This window comes from Lygodium microphyllum, unplaced genomic scaffold, assembly GCF_053477565.2.
Source record: "Lygodium microphyllum isolate KBCC unplaced genomic scaffold, Lygodium_microphyllum_v1.1.10 scaffold_44, whole genome shotgun sequence".
Lineage (NCBI taxonomy): Eukaryota > Viridiplantae > Streptophyta > Polypodiopsida > Schizaeales > Lygodiaceae > Lygodium > Lygodium microphyllum.
In genome coordinates this window covers 1,265,371-1,286,463 of record NW_028229527.1, presented here as the reverse complement: position 1 = coordinate 1,286,463, position 21,093 = coordinate 1,265,371, and the positions used below count along the sequence as shown (strand labels likewise).

At 39.7% G+C, this 21,093-nt stretch overlaps 1 protein-coding gene across 1 annotated transcript; it reads left to right on the top strand.

The window, feature by feature from the left end:
• The first annotated feature begins 1,650 nt into the window (after nucleotides 1–1,650).
• Nucleotides 1,651–14,099, top strand: LOC148008941 (uncharacterized). The gene is made up of 5 exons (XM_087673886.1): nucleotides 1,651–2,023; nucleotides 2,342–2,467; nucleotides 13,280–13,369; nucleotides 13,446–13,632; nucleotides 13,711–14,099. Exons 1-5 carry the CDS (start codon nucleotides 1,767–1,769, stop codon nucleotides 14,089–14,091), a joined length of 1,041 nt encoding a protein of 346 aa, XP_087530012.1. The 5' UTR covers nucleotides 1,651–1,766; the 3' UTR covers nucleotides 14,092–14,099.
• The last annotated feature ends 6,994 nt before the right edge of the window (nucleotides 14,100–21,093 follow it).

Here is a 21,093-nt window from a genome sequence, read left to right as displayed (position 1 = left end):
TTGATACCATTTTTCTTCCCCTCATTGATGCCTTCATTGGGGCTTTTGGACACAATAGAAGCAATGTTCTTAGGTGGGTAGCTACTCTCTTTCTTCTCCAAGTTGTTACTTGTTGATTGCTCACTCTTAGAGTGAGTCTTCTTTGTCTCACTATCCATAGATGTGCCTTCTTTAGTACACTATTTTTGTGGACATGCATGTGCAAAGTGGCTTGTTTTTTTGCACAGCTGGCACACATAAGGAAAACTTGCAAACTTGACTTCACAAAGACATTGAGACCACATTGATGAATGATTTCCAGAGCTTTAGGGGGTTCCCCCCTCCTCTCTCATAGAATACAAGGCCTCCTCTAAACCTCTAGGGCTAGAAGACAAATGTGGCACATACAAAACCTTTTCGAGTGCACCAGTAATAGCTTTAACCTCAATTTCAAACAATGCATGTAGATTTGGAAAGGTGACCCACACATGGCACTTTGATAGTAAAACCTCTTCAGGAGAGAAAAAAGCAGACCAAGGAAGACTATCACCAAATTTCCTTTAAAACCAATAGAGCAAGACAAAATCCAATTCCTCTCATCTTGAGAACCCACGAAGACGTGATAAAATAATTTCCCAAAAAACTAATAATATAGCAAAGTGCAATGAGCTTGATAGGTGTTAGCAAACCATTTGGAGAACTCATCATCATTGGGATCTTTGTCCATAAACTTTAAAAAAAGCCCAAGAACAAAAAAATCATAATATCTTCTGCACATCTACTCCATCGGGAGCTCTATCTCCACTCTATGAATGCACTTCAAGGTTGAGAGAACTTCTCTCTTTCTTGCATCCCAAATCTTGTATATATCAGCCAAGAAAGCTTGGACAATCGCTTGGACATCACGTTGCTTTGCTTTAGCATGCATTGCATATGTCTCTACATCCCTTGATCAATTTATATCCCCTTTTGGCTGCTTTAATTGCGCTATTTCTTCAGCAACAATGTCCTCCCCAATCCATTCGAGCTGCATACAGGCTAGCCATGCTATAAAAAATAATGTGTGCTATCCTCTTAGAGATTCATCACAAGTTCCCTTGCAATTGAAAGCTCCGCTCTGTCTCCATCTTGCGCACCCGTACCATTGGTTTACCCACAACTTAGTTGAACACCACATTTAGCTAGAACTAGAAATGTTGCATACATGGTCCTCTATGTGAGATGAATAAGAAGCAATCTCTTGCTTTCAAAGTTTTTGTTTAAGTCAATAGACATATTGTCAATGGTCTAATATTTCCCTAAGTGGAAATGCCTCATCCTTCCAGATGTTGTAAATACCATTTATATAACCATATAGTTCATTGACCACATTTAAAAAACCCCAAAGCATACGATGGGCTATGCCAATGGATGGATGGATGGATGAGGGTGAAGAGTAAGCTGAGATGGTTCATGAGCATGGGTAAGAAATCAACTTCCAATGCAAAGAAGTCCTGAGGAAGCCTGTGAAATCAAGCCCCCAAACGACATATATGCAAGTAACCCAAGTGTTCTCTTATTATTATGTTTTCCGTGTTAAAATAAAAAAGGGGCGAACATACAATGGGTATTCGAAGAGAAGGCTTGGGTATCCGTTGGGAGGGGTTAAAATGTCATTCGGAAGAGTGAGTATTCGTTAGAAAATGGGTAATGCATTTTCGTATTTGTGCTGGGGGGAGTGAATTCCTACCAACAAGCACTGGCATTTCTGAGTGAGAGAGAGAGAGAGAGAGAGAGCGCAATGGAGAATGCAAAGGATAAAGAAGTTAGATGGCTATGGCCGCCACCAACTGCAGGAGGAGGGGGAGGAGAAGGGGGCGAAAGGAAGAGGAAAAGAGAGTGGAAGGATCATCAAGCCGCTGCTGCAACCCTGTCTCAACAACAGCAACATCCTCCTCCTCCTCCTCCTCTTGATCACCCCGCGCAGGTGCGACAGAATCAATGGGTTGATCTGCTCTCTCAAGCTCCGTTACCTCCAGGCTGGGAACAATGCTTGGACCTGCAGGCATGCCTCTCTCTCTCTCTCTCTCGTGTTTCTTTACAGCTTACATGACTGCTATTTTTTCTCAAGTGTCCATCATCATTGACCCCCCCCACCCGGCCCTCTGCCACCATGAGCCATCAATCATCTCTCGTGTCTATAGAATGTATAGAGGACAATCAGATGGCATGCCAAGCCTCACTTATATCGGTGAACATGGAAGCAATAAGTGAACATGGGGGAGCTAATGCTGCCCTCTGTAAATGTCTAGTTAGGTGTACATAAGGCTTCATTAACCATTATCCTAGGGATAATAACTTGCCTACTTCATTGCTGCTGCAGTCAGGTGAAGTGTACTATATGGATTGGGCTACCCACACTCGAACCTTTAATGATCCACGGAAGGCATCAACATTGTCACAAGGGGATAACCTCATTCGAATGGGGCTGCCAAATTGTCATCATGAGGTACATGCTATCATGGATAATGAAACTCCACATACTAGGAAAGGAATGCCTTTAGAAGAGATGATGAACTATGTTAACCATAGTCACTCTACCATGGTCCCTACAGTCTGCATGCACTGCCATACCTTTGTAATGATCTCCAGCTTATCTCCTCAATGCCCTCGTTGTAAGGGGATTCATGAAATATGAAAAATATGGCCCTAGTAGACTAATGAACACCATGTTTTACTTTGAAATTAGCCCCACACACGTAAGCCACTTAGTATGCCCATTTTGATAGCCTGCATTAGAGATAGCACTAAAAAGTAAGACACTTGCACACATGCTTGAAAAGCCATAACATGAATTTGTTGCATGTCTTTATTAGCAAATTGACGTAAACCAGTGAAAGATCGAAAACCTTCATATGTGCCCCTTCAAATTATATACTTGTATTTATATGAAAGCACGAACTACCTTATCTCTCCCCTCACAATGCTTGTGCATGCATCATGTTGGTGCACTTTGAAATTGTATGCTTGTATTTCCTTAAAAGTTTTACTCAAATTGACATTGTAAGAGATTGTGTGATGCAATAAATGCAGATCAAAAGGGCAAAATGGACTATCAAGTTGATTCTTTTTTTATGGGAGTGTTGATACATGTATATTTGGAGGATCGTGTGGAATTTGTATGTTAATAACATATAGGATTTTTTTGTGATATTGGATGGATAATCATGTACTCTCAAATGTAATAATCTAAAATCTTGATATTGCATGCTATCTAAAAGTTCTAGTTTTCATTTACCCTTTGTGTAAATTGGAACTAAGCCCATGGATAGTAAATGATTATTTTCCTTTAATGGCATTTGACTAGCAAAACAAGTCTCTGATACAACATTTTTTGGTACTTTACTTATTACAAGAAAATTACTTGTCCATAACCTACTTTGAAGTGGTGTTGAAAAAGGCCCACTCAAATATTTTATACATGCTAACGACCGCTTGCTAATAGAGAAAACCCTCACTAGCATGCACAATCAAGAAAACTAGAAGGGTTTAGTGACTTAGTGCTAGAGTCAACTTGCTTGGGCTCGATCTCAACAAGACCAATAATTAGGACAAATGACTCAAGAAGACAACGTTCTCTTAATTTGATTAAAATGGTACAACTCATCTCATCTATGCCTCTATTTCCTCACTCAACATGGTGAAGCTCTAATAGCACAACTCTACCCTCTATTTCCTCACTTAGTGATGAAGCTCTAGTAGCCCAACTCTCTCCTCTTAAGGTTCTCCTTAAATTTGACAAGGTCCTTAACTTCAACAATCAAGTACTACGAACACTCCTCGAGTAACTTATCTTAAATGACTACTTCTAAGGGTACCTCTTCTCTCCTTATAATGAATAGTTGAATACGGCTACTTATCATGCAAATAGTCAAGAAGACTCAAAGAGGCTAACTTAGTATCACCAACCACCCACTCCAAGCACTATGACCCTAGGCCCTAGAGGACTTCTTGCCTCTCCTCGTTCTAAGGTAGCAACATTTTCTATGCTCCTCATCACACACAAACCAAGAGGAAAGCACAATCTATGACCCCTAACATTTCAATCCCAAGATGTTCCAAGAAAGACTATGAACACAACTTTTTCCAACACATCTTTACCTCATGAAATATGTCATCCCACCAAATTTTCAGCCCTGTCTACATGATTTCCTAAGTTGTCTAGGTCTTCAAGATCCAAGACCCGAAGCAAGAAGCATAATCTCTCGAACTCGCCAATAGGCAAATAATCTCAGATCCTATGACTCGAGGGAAAAAAAATCTATCCCTCTTTCAACAGTCTTTTCTCAAAACGTATAACCTGTCTCTTTTCTATAGTTGTGCTTAGATGAATTCACTTTTATCACGAAAGGTAAGCAAAAGAAAATACCCCTTATCTATTATCCTACCCTCTGGACAAGACAAGTAGATTTGAGGAAAGGCAATGCAGAGATGGTTGATGATGCCATTTTGTAATGGTTCGTCTGAATCTGATCATGCAAGTAAGCATGCATTTGCCTTTGTTCTTCAAAGATTTGAAGACGATGATCTCCTCCTCGCTTCGAGACATGACCTTGCCAGTTTTTCTTCATAATTTGCGAAGTCCGTTCATTTCGCAACTCTTGTTGTTTCTGGGGCTCCCTTCTTCTCTGAAAATGGCAACTTTCTTGCAGCCCTTGGGCTTGTCTCTCTGTTCCTTGCTAAGCATGGAGCCGAAAGTGCAGAAGACCGAGAGAGCAATGCCTTCATCTTTTTTCGTTCTCATTCAGCTCTCGCTACTTCATCCATTGCTCTCTTTTCCTCGCGAGCTCTCTGACCCCTTTTCGGAGACCGGATCCTGCTTGCTTGATGAGGTGAGGCCCGTCTTTTTTTTTTTTATAAGATTATTTTTTGAGAAAGAGAAAGGGAGAGAGGGGGAAGAGAGAGACAGAGATAATATATAATTTAAAAGAGAGAGGAGAGAAGAAAAATATTAAATTTAAAAGAGAGAGAAGAAGAGAAGAAAAAATGGAAAATTAAGAGAAAGGGGAGAAGAAGAAAAGGGGGCGGAGAGAGAGAGAGAGGAGAAGAAGAGAGAGAATATAAATATAAAGAGAACTATATATAGGGAAAAGATAAAATTTACATATTTTAAGAGAGACTGAGGGGGAGGGAAGAAAGTGAAAGAAGAGGGGGTGGGACAGGGTGGATGGAGCAAGGAGAGAGAGAGAGAATATGTAGAGAGAATTATAGGGAGAGAAAAGATAAAATAGAGGAGAAAAAGAGAAAGAAAAGAGAGGAGAGAGAGAAAGAGAGAGAGAGAGAGAGAAGAAGAAAAAAAAGGAAAAAAGGGGAGAGGGAGAGAGAAGAAAAAGAGAGGAGACAGGGAGAGAATAAAAAGAGAGACAAGAAAAGCGGGGAGAGAGAGAGGAGAGAGGGGAGAGAATAGAGAGAGAGAAAACCAGGAGAAGAGAAAAATAAACTAAAATAGAAGGCAGAGAAAGAGAGAGAGAATTAGACATAGGGAATTTGGAGGGGGGAGAGAGAGAGGAAAAAGAGGAAAGAGAAAGATGAGAAATGGATTCTTGAGCGAAGTTGACGTGTGATAGCAAAGCTACTTCACTCGTTGCTTTGAGGTAGCGAAGCTGTCGTGAAGCGGCCTAGCGTTCCACACGCGGGGAACGCTAGTATATATACTAGCGCTAATACTTGCATCCCTACTATAACCTCAATAGAAGCAGTTGTAGTTCGCACAAGGACAATGCCATTCAAAAGAACATTTGTTTGAAGTCTATCTTGAGATGGGAAGGAAAAAAAGCCATCCATACTGTATTTCATAATCTCTCTTAGAATCAGGGATGGACTATCACGAAATGACTGGCAACCACTTTTAGAAATAGAGCTTGAAATTGGAGTATTTTTATCTTGGTACTCTTGTATATGGAATGCTTTGCAAACTCATCGGGAGGTAGTGGTTAGAAAGAATATTGTTGTATGAAGTACTGCATCACATGAGGAAGTGGTTGAAGAACTAGAGGGAGAGTGCGGACCTGCCTAAGTGCCACTATTTGTGCTTATAGTGACAATACTACTCCCATGGCTCATATTGATGGGCTATTCTGTTGGAATAAAACCAACGTATTTAATTTAAAATTAACTATTCAACTAAAACAATGTAATTGATTAATTGAAAGGCTACGACCAGAATCAAAAGGGTTGCCTCATGATGTATCACTGGTTGTTCATGGCAACATGATAATTAATTGAATTCTCTTCTGTTTGTATAGTGATCTCTCTCTCCTCTTCTATTTTTCTTCATGGTATTAGCCTAGACATAGGAGTCCAACCCCGCATAGGCATTAGGGCCAAAAACGCTTCAAAAATGGCACTTGTAAGAAAGTGATTAAGTTGCTAATTAGTTGAGGTTTAGGAAGAATAAAACCTCTAAATTTGGTTGTCCAGATGTGATTAATGAGAGAATATTTGGTTCATTGAAGAGGTCGGCCATTAATTGCCCTCATCTTTTAATCTAGGTCAGGGGTCACCTTTTCGGCCGTTTATTGTCTTGGAACTCGAGAGATTTTGTATTTTCGAGATTTTCGTACGAACTTCGCATTTGTTTGCTCCCGCGTTTTCTTTCTATACACTATTCTCTTTTACCATTCCTTTTGCTGCACTTGCTTTCTATCACTGTGAGATTCTTGCTCGGTTCATTTGCTAGAATGTCTAGCAATACTACTTCAAATAACACAGGTGCAAGCACACGTAAATACAAGCTATCTATTCAGCTAGATCCGACTTACACATCTTGGAGAAGTATACATCATCGAGTATTGATAGATGAGATTGAAGCCAACAGGTTGCGAACACAAGGAATGAAGTATATAGATTTGTGGGTAGATGGAAATATCTATCCCAGGGATCCTTCTACAGGTAAACCACCTCCTTTTTTGAATGTCCATGACTATATAAGATATGCTGGAGAATGTTATAATGGAATGCTTGGCTACTGTATGAGGTTATACTCTGCATCTTACACATATATAGCCCAAGTGCACGAAATGAAAAAAGCACTAGAAACTACACAAACAAAAATTTTAGAGTTGACAAGTCAGATTGATATTTTGAAAAATGTTAATAATTCATTGCAGAATAAGCTAATACGCTTGAGAGAAACTCCAGTAGGATTTAGAGAGAGGAAGAGACCGTTAAAAAATATAAGCAGCTTGTGTGAGAGAGCAAAGAAAAGGAGACTAAATCTTACAAAGAAATATGTCTCTAACATATTAGGCATAAATATCCGAGAGAATGAGGAAAGAATCAAACTTTTGAAGGAAACCATGAATAAGAAAGACATTTTGAGGATTCTTAAGTCACCAGAAAATGTGGATTTGAGAGGTCCAACTCTGAGAGAGTTAGTGAAGGATTTAAAAGGCACAGTGAAAGCAAATGAAATCGTAGAGACATGCGATACTGTGGGTATAAGTCGAAAAGGTTACCGTGCTATCTCTGGATTATGGTTTAAAAATCTTAAACGCAATAGGGTAACTATATTTGGATTGCCCCGAGCCCTTGCAGTTTCCACTGCAAGAATTTCCATGAATCGCAAGATTCCACATGTTTTTGTAGATTACTTTCACATCGAAAGGTCTATGTCCTATGAAAAACAAAAAAAACAGGCAATTTTTTATTACAATGAGTTTAACAATATATGGGTTGATCTAAAAAAGGTGCAAATTGCAATGGTTCACATGTATAAAATCACAGTAGAAGAAAGTTATGGTGTTCTAAAGTTTGCCTTGAAGTTGGATGAAGCACAGATTCAAAAGAGACAGAAGATGGAAAGAATTAGCATTTGCCTCATGAACATGGCATTGGACCATGGCAATGGCGAGGGCAAAGCTCCATTGCATAAGATCCAATCCGAGATGGAGATTTGGTGGATTGGTGCAGCCCAGGTACCAATTGAAAATCATCAAACGTTGAAATGGTTGTTCAACCATACAGGTATTCCAAATATCATTAAGTCTCAAAGTGAAGGCAAAATGTTGGTAGTTGATGGGGTTGGTAAATTTAATGTGGAATGGCATATGAGTGTTGATTTGAAAACTATCAAATGTATGCTTGGAATATGTAATGGTGCAAATGCAAAATATCATTGCATTTATTGCATGGAAAGTATTGGATCCAAAGATTGGAGTAGTTTGCGACCAGTAAGAAGAGCCCCAAATAGAGACTCTATAGATTTGAGTAAATTTAAAAACATAGAAGACATCTGGGATCCCATTCTTTCCATCTCTCTTAAGAATGTTCATATTTGTACTTTGCATGCAGAGATTAGAATAATCGATAAGCTTCTCAGGTTGGATCTCGACTACGTATATTCCAGTAAGCCATTATCTTTATCAGATGAGTGTATTGATAAATGCGAGGCATTGCTATCGAAAATGGGATTTCATGGGGGCTAAGTTCACTTAAGAAAGGATCCAATACTTTCAGGAAAAACAAGAGATATCTTGGCCGATGTCTCTATGGGAGGCTCAAAAGCTAGACGATTCTTAGGAAATCACTCAGGAAAGCAGGTGAATGCGGCTTGGGAGTGTTGGAGAGAGCTATGTGAGATCACAACAAATGTTGCAAGCACGCCGAGGCTTGCGTTTCTTAGAATGGAGGTCTGGATACACCTTGATGTTTTTCTGAAACTCCTCAGGCAACATAAGACAACATATACATATGCGGAAGAGTTCAAAAGATCAATCACAAAGCTTGTTCAGGCGATAAAAGAGGCACGGGGAGAAAAAGATATCACTTTTTATCTGGTAAAGTAATAATTATTTAATATCGGCTTATTTTGACAGGTTTTTCAATTGGTATAAAATTTGTGTTACTTTGTATTGCAGCATATTCTTCATATTCATGGACCTTTCTTTGTGGAGGAGCATGGCCCCTTAGCAACTTATAGCAACCAAGGCATGGAAAAATCCCACTATCAAGCACGCACAAGTTATTTTCGAAGCATAAGGCATGGGGGAGGAGTTACAAAAAGCAATGCTTTGGAGGAGCTATTCAACTGGTTTTTTCGACGACAACTTCAAAGAATGCAAATAAAAGACGGCAATGACACATGAGCAATCGCACTTTTATATAAGAAAGAATATATACAAAGCTAGTTTTCCAAAACTCTCACATTCTCTTCCTCCTCAGGAATCTTTCCTCTATAACGTATAAATTTTTTTCTCTTGTAGCCAGCTATAGATTTTACATCAGTTCTGTCTGCAGCTAAGGCGTAGGATGAAAACGCCAAAAAGTATCCTGCTCTAGAAGCAGAGTAACCTGGATCGTAGCCAAAAATCCTAATTGCTGCAGTCTTTTCCAAAAACATTATTTTGTGGGCATTATATTGTAATCCTGAGAAACCTAGAAGCCTTGTAAGAGCTTTAATACAAAGTATCGGCCATGCTGCGTCCTCTGAGAAACAACTATGAAGTACAAAAAAGGATTCAGGGTCAATCCTAGCCAAGTAGTGGCCGAGTGCAATGTCTTTGGTGGTGTTACTAGCAGCTCTCGATCCTTTGCCACGCCCCAAGAAGTTATCTGTATCGGCAATCTCCAACTGCAAATAAAAGCCATACTGAATGAGCATGAAATGTAAACCTACCAATGTGTAAAAGCAAATTCAAAATTATCTTACCACTTGATTTTCATCGTACTCCAATTTAAACGGATTCCATAAATTAATTGATGATGCTGTCTCATTGGTGTTAGTCAATTCTTTAATATATTCAGACTCCTCTCTTCCAAAATTGGAAATGCCGAGCTCGCTTTGAATGCGATCGAAGTCCTCATCAGTAATACTCAACTCCTTTTCAGCTTCTTTGGCCTTTTCAAAACAAAGAGAGAATGCCTCACCAGCATCAATAAACTTATCATCTAGAGTTTCTTTATCAAGTTTCAGAATCTCTTCCTTTGATTCATTTTCTGTGTCAATTATCCCATTAGCAGCATCAGATGCCTCTGCAATAATTGCAAGACAATAATCTTCCCTGAGATTAAAAAGTTTTTGAATATCTGATAGTAAAATGTACTCCTTGTCCTTGAAAGGTATACATGGCAGGGAAGGAACAATATGGTGAGAACTCTCATCAGGTTGAGGGTTTGTATCTCCTTGGCTCTCCTCAATGATAGTCTCAGCTTTGAAGTGAGCAACATCCAAATTCTCAGCAATGGAAGCCTCAAAATCTGTATCTACAACCTCCTCTGTTTCCCTTTCATCTGCCAGATCATCCAACATGCAAAAGCTGGCACTCTTTGCTCCTTCCAACTGTTGCTCCTCAGCTTTCATAGGGTATTTGACAAGGATGAATATAATAAAAGCAGTAGATTTTCTCATCATCTTGCAATTTTTGGAATGAGTGCAGCAAAATATGTATGTTGAATGAAACCTCTCCATAGAATGGGCCCTGGACTTCCTAGTAAATACTGCCTTTTCATTTCCTGTTGACCCAATGGGAATATGGACATAGTCAATTGTGCCAACTTCAACAGAAGGACCTGCAAGAGTTTCAAACTCCAAAAAGTCCTCCATAATATATTTTTCACAAGATTTCAGAACTTTGTCAAGTTCCCAATCAGGATTAAAAATATTTTTCACAACTCCATAGAATGAGAGATCCATTCCATTCTGAAGCATAAAATCAAGTAGCCTCTCTGATGGAGTGATATCAATGAGCTCTGATACTCCTTGACCTCTCACTACTGGCGTTCGCTTCCCTGGAGATGTACTTGGCTTTCTCACACTGGTGGCAGAGGATGGAGAGGAAAAAGAATGCACAGGCTGATCAGCTGTTGATGCACTTGAGCCTTTTGAAAGCCTTCTTCTTTTACCAGTTCCTGAAGAAACCTTGGATTGTATGGGTTCAGACATGTTTCCAACTTCTGACGATACGGCGCGATAAGAGAGAAACGATTCAGACGGAAAGGCCCCCTTGCGCCGTATTGGTGATCCTAGTAAGAAGCGCAAGAGCCACAACAAAGGTGGTCACACGAGCTTAATGAACGCTGAAAAAAGACTAGATCTACAGAACCTCCAAAACGAAGCAAAGAGAGGAAAGCGAAGAAAACCAACAGTCACCCTCGCGCCGTATCAGCAATAGAAACAAAGGTCAGAAACCGAAAAAAGCCGTACAGATAAGAAACACACCCTTATGTAGGTGCGGATTATGCCACCTGGCAGTATCCGTTAGTGTCATACACGTGGCAGTAGCCGTTGGGCAACACGTGGCCGAAAAACCACGTGGCGAACAAGTGGACCGGTCATTACTTGACACGTAGCATACGGACCATAAATGCAGATACGTGGCACAATCAGTATCGGACACGTGTCATGATTTACCTGGGTATATAAGTGGTCATTTGTCCGACGTGTACACTTTTCAATTCTCGAGCTCTTCACTAGCAAAAAGAGGTGTGCCGATACGGAGCGAGGGCGTCCAAACGGTGAGTTCGTTTTCTCCTAATCGTGCCGTATCGTCTTCTCATCTCCGATACGGAGCGAGGGCGTGCAAACGTTGTGGTCGTTTTCTCCTAATCGCGCCGTATCGTCTTCTCATCTCCGATACGGAGCGAGGGCGTGCAAACGTTGTGGTCGTTTTCTCCTAATCGCGCCGTATCGTCTTCTCATCTCCGATACGGAGCGAGGGCGTGCAAACGTTGTGGTCGTTTTCTCCTAATCGCGCCGTATCGTCTTCTCATCTCCGATACGGAGCGAGGGCGTGCAAACGTTGTGGTCGTTTTCTCCTAATCGCGCCGTATCGTCTTCTCATCTCCGATACGGAGCGAGGGCGTTGTTCCATTCTGCTCGCTTTGTTCATATCGCGCCATATCGGAATTGCTCATTTCGTCACTTTCCTCGCCAGTTTGTCTTTCAGTTATTGTCCTTCTGGTTGTTATTTTACCTTTTCTGGATGCCAAGGACAAAGCAAACTGCAAGAAGAGTGTATATAGATGGGAAGGACAGTGGGGGTAGAAGAAAGTTAAAATTTGATGAATCTAAGGGGGTAGAAGAAGCTGGTCCATCACAGGCTCCAGAGCATTTTACAACAGAAATCCCTCCTACACCAGGTGTTGTCCTTACATCTTCCATAAATGTTTCTTCACCTGAAGTTGAGGAAGCAAAGGATGAGGCTAACCCTGTGAAAGATTCATTCCCTACAATGGTACCTGAGCCCACATCTGCTGAAGCCACTGAACACCCCAAGCCACAGAAGAGGAAGAGGAAGTCCAGGTTCTTCTATATACAAAGATGTTTCAGTGAGATCAGGAAAGCCCAGAGAGCTACACAGCATGTCATTCCAAAAGCTGCTTTTATAAGGGTGGTTAAAGAGATCTCTGATAGATTGTCTCAAGTGGCAACTGTCTCTGGTCTAAATAAGAAGTGGCAACTCTCAGCCATTCTTGCCCTGCAAGAGGCCACAAAAGATTTTGTTATTGATTTCATGAACGACGCTTACATTGCTGCCGCCCATGCTCATAGGATCACCCTTATGAATAAAGATTTCAGCATCATTAGTAGAGTGAGGTATATGTTTGACAAAGTCCTGAGGCCCTTGCCTTCCAATGATCAAAAAGCCTTTGAAATCCTTAACGTTCCCCCAAAATTGTCCAGGAAAGAGAAAAAGCTAAATGTTGAAGATGTTAGTGACCTTTACCCTACAAGGGGTGCCACCCAGCAAGAGGCTTTCTTGAGTGAAAAAAATCAGGAGGTGTTTGAAACTGAAGACGATGTTTACAAGAGGAAAGCCGCATCACTTGCTCCCGTCAACAACGAGAGGATGGGCAAAGTGTATGGGCAGATTCTTGTGAATGTTGTTGGGGAATCTGAGGAGGAATATCTTAGTATATCTCCCGAGGACAAGCCCATGTTGGAAAAAAGGGATCTCCAACTATCTGACTCCGTGGTATTTTGTTGCATAAGGTAAGGTTTTTTGTTGCATAAGTTAAGTCTTTTCAATTATATTTTGGATGAAATTGGTATTGAATAGCTTTTGCTATTATCTGCAGGGCATTGGTGTCCTCTCTCACTCTCGATATCCGAAGAACCATATACATTGTTGATCCACTTCTCTCTGTGGGACTTTTTGCAAAATCTGGTTCTAATATTTCACCATTTTTTCGTAGCTTCGATAGTGTGAGAAATTACCACATCTTTTTCCCTTATGTAGAAATGTATTTTTCTTTTACTGTAGAGGAGAATTTATGTTCATTTGCTTTCACCCTTCTACTCACCTCTTTTATGAATTTGCAGAGGGCATTGGAGTCTCATCTACATTAATTGTCTTTCAAGGGAAATTATCTTTATGAATTCTCTCAGCGGTGTTCACGGTCAAGTACGAATGTATGTTGGAAGAAAATTACTTACTTTGATTTCTTTTATAAATAATATTTTGAACTTACAAAGCTTCCTTTTGCAGTGCTGGTAGACTCGTTTCTACATTTTTGGATACAACATACGAGGATCTTGCTGATCCTCAAAGGCCGTATACTTTTCTTCTACAAGAAGTTCCATTGAAAAGCGATGCGCATTCTTGTGGATGGAGAGTTATCTCAAACATTTGCAGAACAGTGGATTCAAAGCTGTTACAAATAGAAGGAGTGAATGTAAGTTTATTTCATTTGATGTTTGTGTAACCCTTATCATGATGTCTTTTCACTAACTTATAACATTTATTCTTACAGTGTAGAGACTATCCTGAATCATATGTTTGGTGGATAAGGGAGAGATGCATCGAGCTGATTCTAGACAAAGCAATCACACCGTATGATCCTGACTCCCCTCTTCCTCCCAAAACTTCAATGGCAAAGGGCACAAGCAAGGGAAAGGTCAAGGGAAAGGGTAAGGACAATGGCAATGGTAAAGACAAGGGCAAGGGAAAAGGCAATGGGACCACTGCTGCAGAGTCTAAGAAAAAAGGAATGCCAGTGCTCTCTCCTCTTAAATTTGATCCATCCCCTCTTAAGCCCCAAGAAAGGAGACTACCTGTAAAGGTCAAATTTTTTCAACAATCAAAGAAAGGCCCTGTGAGAAAAAATATCTTTGAAGAAATCGATAAAGAATGAAAATAGCAAACATAAGCATACACGAGCCATTTTATTTTGGCTTTGTACATTTTTATGCAATTTTTGTACCTCATTGTGTAATGAAAATTTTCACTTGTAAATCTAATGTAATGTACATTTTATACACGAGCCTTATTATTTTGGCCTTGTACATTTTCATGCAATTTTTGTACCTCATTGTGTAATGAAAATTTTCACTTGTAAATCGGATGCAATGTACATTTTATTTATACACATTCGAAAGGCGACTTGCTTCACGATAGCTTATGAAGTTCCCATTAAAAAATATCTTAAGGACAGTCTGTTAAGATAAATTCCTGCCAAGTTTTCATTCTTAAGGCCCCAAACTCACAATTGTGGGAGACAAACAACTCGTACAAAAGAAAGAGCGCTCGGCTCTTTTACCAATTGTTACACCATTCACTTTGAACTTATATCTAGGGGATGTATTGTCTAGCAATTCCAAGGTATCCCTCACATCTTTCAGACTCCAATTGGAAGTAACACTCACCTTCTTTACTTCTTCATGCGGAAAAACGTGCACCACAAGTTTATATGTTGTGTTCTCTGTATCAGAATCCAAGGGAACCCAAATACCCAATCTTCGTTTGTATCGCATGTAATCAAAGGCCAAAGCAAGATTTTGGCGAGGGATACTGTAAGCCAAAGCCAAGGATTGAGGGCATGCACTGCACCTCAAGATATCACCTTTATGATCGCACTCTCTAGATTTCCAATGCGTCCCTATAGTGTTGTCCAAATCCTATTCCGAAAAGTTTCTACTTAACCAGGATACCTTCATTCTTTGTAAATTTGCTATTTTGAAGCAAGCCACGAAGATATGGAGGGGTACAAACCATGATAAACGTATTCTTCTTGAGATCCTTCCAGCTGTCATGGACTTTTTAATATCCTGAGATATTTTGAATTTGAAACTCTCCACTGTTACCTTGTCAGGAATCTCCCAATTTAGAGATGAAAGACTTGGCAATGACAAATCTTCGATATTCCCATACCTATCCGCTTTAGAGGAAACCACATACTGTGCATAATATATAAAAACCTTGCATTCACTATAAAAAGACACAGTTTGATCGGCATAAATAATGTCTGCCAATACCTTATGAATGGCATGGAAAGTCCCACTTAGGCTTTCCACAGGTTGCCATTCAATACTTGTTGACGGAAAGATATCTACAATGACGAACCGTTTGTTAGAACTTGCATAAATGGAAAAGAATTATATACGTTATTCAACTTATAACTTACAATGTGTTTGTTGGGGAACACGTTCGTTTGGAGGCAAGTGCATATCCTTGGCCATGTAAACATGTTGCACCTTGACAAACCAGCCTTCGGGCATAATTTTGAAGGCAATGATACGCCCCTTCCAGTGATGTTTTATATCTTCTCGTTTTCTTCTTTTCACCTTATGGGAGCCCTTGCAAGATGGCAACATGGTAACTCAATCATTTACAGCAAAGGTTTTGGGCTCAAAATTTCCATCTACTCCCTGGCTATAGACTGTGCAAGAGTGTATTAAACGAGAAGGGCAGAACCCAAATGAGCATGTATTGGGCGCCAAAAACAATATTGAAAGATCTCCCGACTTTCAAAAAACTCATTATTAATTTCATCACATCTCTGTCATGTATTTTGTCAGATTTGTAAGTAAATAACGTCTTTGGGACTCCAAAACATGTCAGACTTTAGGGGTTTTGGCTAAAAAAGAAGAGAGAATCACGAAATGGACTCCACTATCTCTAAAAAAGAGGAGACAAGAATACCATATTCTTGCACACGTGGCGAACTCTCTTTGGCCCTTTCCTTAATCCCGTGATTAACAAAAGTGCATTTTTTGAAGCGTTTTTGGCCCTAATGTTGATCCATGCAAGCAACCTCCCTTTGATTCCTTGATCTGGACAACATCCTAAAGAATGGCTCAGGCTCCATCCTCATGCATATACAAAGTGAAAAAGCTATCTGATAAACTACAAGCCATGGTGCAAGACCATGGATATTAGTTTACAAAAGCAAGACTTGCTTTCTTTGGACAAAGTGCATGACCATGGATATCATTTTACAGAAGCAAGACTTGCTTTCTGTGGTCGATGGAACCGAACCAATGCCTTATGCAAATGATCTAGCCAATGCTCAAGCGGTCAAGGATTGGAAGGCATGAGACCTTAGTGCATGTCTTGAACTTCTCCTACACATGGAGGATCAACAAAAGCAGATTATCTCTTCTAAATTTTGTTCAAGCTATCCTCCTTGCTTCCTAACCTCCATCTTGGCATCCCTCTATTACCACCCATACCGCCACCACTAATCTCACCATTTCTACACTTGTCCCTACCATCATCCAAGAACATGCCATGTGCTCTTCTATTAGATCTCCATCCACTTCTAATACAACCCTTGCTATGTATGTCTCACCTCATAAAGGACATTCACATCATTATCAATCTAAAACACCATTTGATTGAATCACAAACCAATCCTACTCGTCATACATCCAAGCATAATCCTATCCACTTTTCGAAGCCCTTTTGCCGCATCTCTCAGTGTTCAAGGCATGAAACATGATCATATTGGCATGGACAATCCAAGCGAAAATATAAATCGAAATTTGCTCGTGCTTATGCCATTTTTTATGATGAATTTGACTCACATGTTTGTGATGAGGATGATGGTAGCTTCGCTGTTCTAAAGGCTCTTCTACTAAGAATGCTTTCCTAGCCTTCATGGCCATTTCTTCCCTTGAGTCCATCCCCTCTTCCACTTGTATCCTAGATACATGATCTATGTGTCACTTAACCTCTTGATTTGATTGGCTACAAGATTATTGTTTATTACCTACTCCATTTGAAATTTGGTTTAGCAATAATAGTGTGCAAAATGCCATTGGCATTGGCATTGCCCAAATCAAGCTTTTCGATGGTAATCTAGTCTTAGTTGAAGAGGTATACTATGTTCACAATCTAGCAAAAAATCTAATCTCCGTCAACAAAACTAATTGGGAAGCATATTTCAATTGAATTCATTCATAGCCATTGTCTCATTAAACATGGAGTACCTTCAAGCCATACATATGTGGTAAATTGTCCATCCCATGGTCATTTATACTTGTTAGGTTGTACCCTTGCACCCGTGCATGAAATTCATGCTATAGAAAATGCCTCCATTACACCTTATAAAACTTTTTAATGGCACTATTGTGTAGGGCATCTTAATCATGCCTCTATGGTGTACATACACAACTGTAAGCTTGCTCATGGTTATTCCTTGCCTCCTCATTCTCAACTCCATCTATGTAAAGGTTGTCTCTTTGGAAAACTTGCTAATTCTCCCTACCCTAAACATACTTCTTCCACTCATCGCCCCACTTGTAGTTGATACATTCTAACTTATGCAGCCCCCTTCCTACAAAATCCCTAACTCACAATTACTACTTCTTAACCTTTATCGATGACTTTATCCATTTTACGGTAGTCTCTTTCTCGATAAAACAAGTGAGTTTGTCCTTCACTACTTCCGATCCTATCACAAGCTGGTTGAGAAATAGCTCTTCAACCATAAAATAACTCAACTCCAATTTGATAATGGGGGTGAACATAGCTCTCATATATTTAAAAAGTATTGTATGGATCATGGCATCCAACAACAATTCACAATTCCATCTAATCCACAACAAAATGTCCTTGTTGAATATAAAAATCAATCTCTTATGGATTATGCCTGTAGTATGTTGGATGTTGCTGGTTTGCCCCCTTCTTCCCATTGGGAGGAGGCTATTTCGATTGCATGTTTTCTTCAAAATTATTCCTATTCTAGAACCATTAAAACCACTCCTTTTCCCATGGTTTGGTCATCTACTGATTACTCCTCCTTTTGAGTCTTTGGATCCCTTGTTTATGTATTTCTACCACCCGATGACTAGAATAAACTTCAAGTCCATGTTGTTTGAGCCATCTTTATTGGCTATGGTGAGCCTCATGGTCTTAAGTGCTACAGGCTTTATGATTCTAATAACAATAATTTTTTCTTTAGTCAATGGGTCATATTTGATGAGGATTCTCTTATCTCTGCAAAATCCAATCTCCACCCATTAGATGCTCCAACTCCCTACTTGACCATCCGCATGAATCCTACTCAACCTTACCAACCTCTTCAAGTATCACTTGGAGGATTCCATTTGATCCTCATGCTACCCATGTCCCTCCAGTATCACCTATCCCTGCCCCACCTTTACCACCACCTTCAAGTTACCATTACCATTTCCTCCACCACTTGCTACTGCTCCTCAACTCCAAGTGGTGTCCCCATGTCATCCAGATCTTATAGGAGAGGTTGGCCACATTCCAAATCATCCTTCTTAAAGTCTTCTTCACCCTATCATACAACTATCACAAGACTTGACTATGCAACGAATGTTCACCCCATGCGCAACCATATGTCTAGGAGCTCCTGCCCTTATGCTCACTACCTTCTGGCTTGGATCTCTTCATCGCCTACTTCTTCTCACCCATCTTCTACTTCACCTTCTTCTCCTCCACACATTGTTTTGCTTGAATTAATTCCTTCCTTACCATCTCAACCCATTGACAACCTAGTGGATTCCTCTTCGACTCTACTACACCTGTCTCTTTGTGGTTGTGCTCTTTGGCTGACCTTTATGCTCGGATTTAGCAATTGGATGCTTTATTAGCCTATTCCACCTTTGCTCCAAAATATGCCTATTCAACTCTAACAAGTTCTCCTCTTGCTACTAATGATGATGATCCTTTATCAGTCGAGAACACTCTCTCTAGTCTAGATGCTTCTGATTGGCATAAGGCCATGTAAGCTGAACTTTCTTCTCTCGCTACTAATCGTACATGGAATCTAGTTGTGGTGCGCAGATCGGATGCTGTACGCTTGCATAGTGAATGTCGGAAGGTCCCCAAGAACAAAAGAACTCTACTTTTTGCACAAAACTCAAGGGAAAAAGCATGCACGACATGAACAAGAGACCAAATGAGTGCAATCTCCCCCCATGCCTTGTATGAGCGCTCCACAAAGCATGTATTTTATGTATTAATCATCTTCAAGCTCGAATAATAGCCCAAATTACAAAATAGCAAGCTTTTAGCTTTTGAGTTTGCTTTAGCACAAAATAGAAATAAAGCTAATGGGCGGTGCCCAAAGAGTCTGGCAAACCCAATACAATGTCCAAGTACAAATAGCATAATCGTGCGTCCATGCACATACAAAATAATAAATAAATATCCAATGCCTCAATAAATAGGTGCGACAAAATATAGGCGCCATGCCTAAGGTATGCGCCCATCAAAATATAAATGATAAATCGAATACTCGGTATTCTTCAATGCTTTTCTCCACCACTGCTGCTATCTCTACACATCAATTGAAGCATTCACAATCGTTAGTAAAATAATACAATTAAACCGACAAAAGTGAATACCTAGCAGTCTTCAGCTACATAAATAAATCAACTGGTTAGAAATCAATCCTAACCTTAATTTATTACGAGTGCGCACTCTAAACTCATAAATGTTTATTAATTTAATATGCATTTTACGGAATCATCCGCTATGGAATCACCCATGTACACACTAAATTAATGAAACGCCCGAAAAGGATAGGCGTCCCCATCAACTTCTCGCACAAAGAATCCACTTTGTGTATGAGCCCCGGTTAACAAAGTTTACGGAATCCACCGTAAAACCTCACGAAATCCACTGTGGCACGGAATCCACCGTGAAATATGCCTCCTGACATCATACCCCCGGGGTGGGATAGCAATTGACCTCAATTGCTATTAGCTCAATGTGGAGCTAACAGAGTGGGGAAAGCATTTAAGTCTCTAGCGTGCATCCATTGTGCTTCTTCTACAAGATGGTTCTTAAATTTGACTAGATATCTAGAATATCTTCGGTCAGTTCTAGTAGTCATAAAGTCAATATCTATAATAGCTTCAGGTTCAAGTATTTCAGTTTCTTCCTCTAACAAAGATGGATTTTCATAAATAGGGTGTACAGGTAATTGGCCTCTAAATGGTCATAATAAACTAATGTGAAATGTGTTGTGAATTTTCCAGTGAGGTGGTAATTCTAACTTGAATGCATTGTCATTAATTTTGTGAATGATCCTAAATGGTCCATAGAATCTAGGGGCTAATTTTACAACTGGGTGTCTATCTACACTTTGTAATCTACGTTTTTCTATTCTCAACCAAACATAGTCATCAACTTTGAAATTCATTGCTTGTCTTTTCTTATTGGCCTCCTTGGTATATGATTACTGGGCTTTGGCAATCATGCCTTTAACCTCATCAAAAATAGTATTGTGCATACTAGCAATATCATCAGCACTCTGAATTCTGTTTGACAAAGATGCAACAGGTGTAGACAATCTATAACCATAAATTACTTCAAACGGTGCTTTCTTTGTAGATGTGTGTGGTGTATTGTTATATGTAAACTGCAATAAATGCAAGTGTGTCCCATGTCTGCGGTTTAGAAATAGTGTAAGCACGTAAAAGATCTAGAATAGTACTATTAGTAGCTTCTGTTTGTCCATTAGTTTCAGGATGAAATGCAGATGAGAAATTAATTTTTGTGCCTAGGTTAGCAAACAAAGTAATCCAAAAGTTGTTACCAAATCTAGAATCACGATCAGAAATAATAACTTTTGGTAATCCATGGTTAGTGAAAATAGTTTTTAAAAACAATTGTGCTGCCTATGATGCTGTTAAAGTTTTCTTACATGGAATGAAATATGCTTGTTTACTAAATCTATCTACTACTATCTAGATCATATCATGGTTAGATTTAGTATTAGGTAAACCAGTAAAAAAATCCATAGAAATTTGTTCCCATGGTCTTGATGGAATAGATAAAGGCATAAGTAATCCATATTGTTTACCATAATGTCTCTGATACCAGGAGGCATATTTCACGGTGGATTCTGTGCCACGGTGGATTCTGTGCCACGGTGAAC

What these genes read in the sequence shown, in the direction of transcription:
- LOC148008941 (XM_087673886.1), top strand. Translation starts at nt 1,767, where the DNA reads ATGCAAAGGATAAAGAAGTTAGATGGCTATGGCCGCCACCAACTGCAG. An exon ending in AACAATGCTTGGACCTGCAG is followed by an intron (nt 2,024 to 2,341) that starts GCATGCCTCTCT and finishes TTGCTGCTGCAG; the next exon opens with TCAGGTGAAGTGTACTATAT. An exon ending in TACAAATAGAAGGAGTGAAT is followed by an intron (nt 13,633 to 13,710) that starts GTAAGTTTATTT and finishes TTATTCTTACAG; the next exon opens with TGTAGAGACTATCCTGAATC.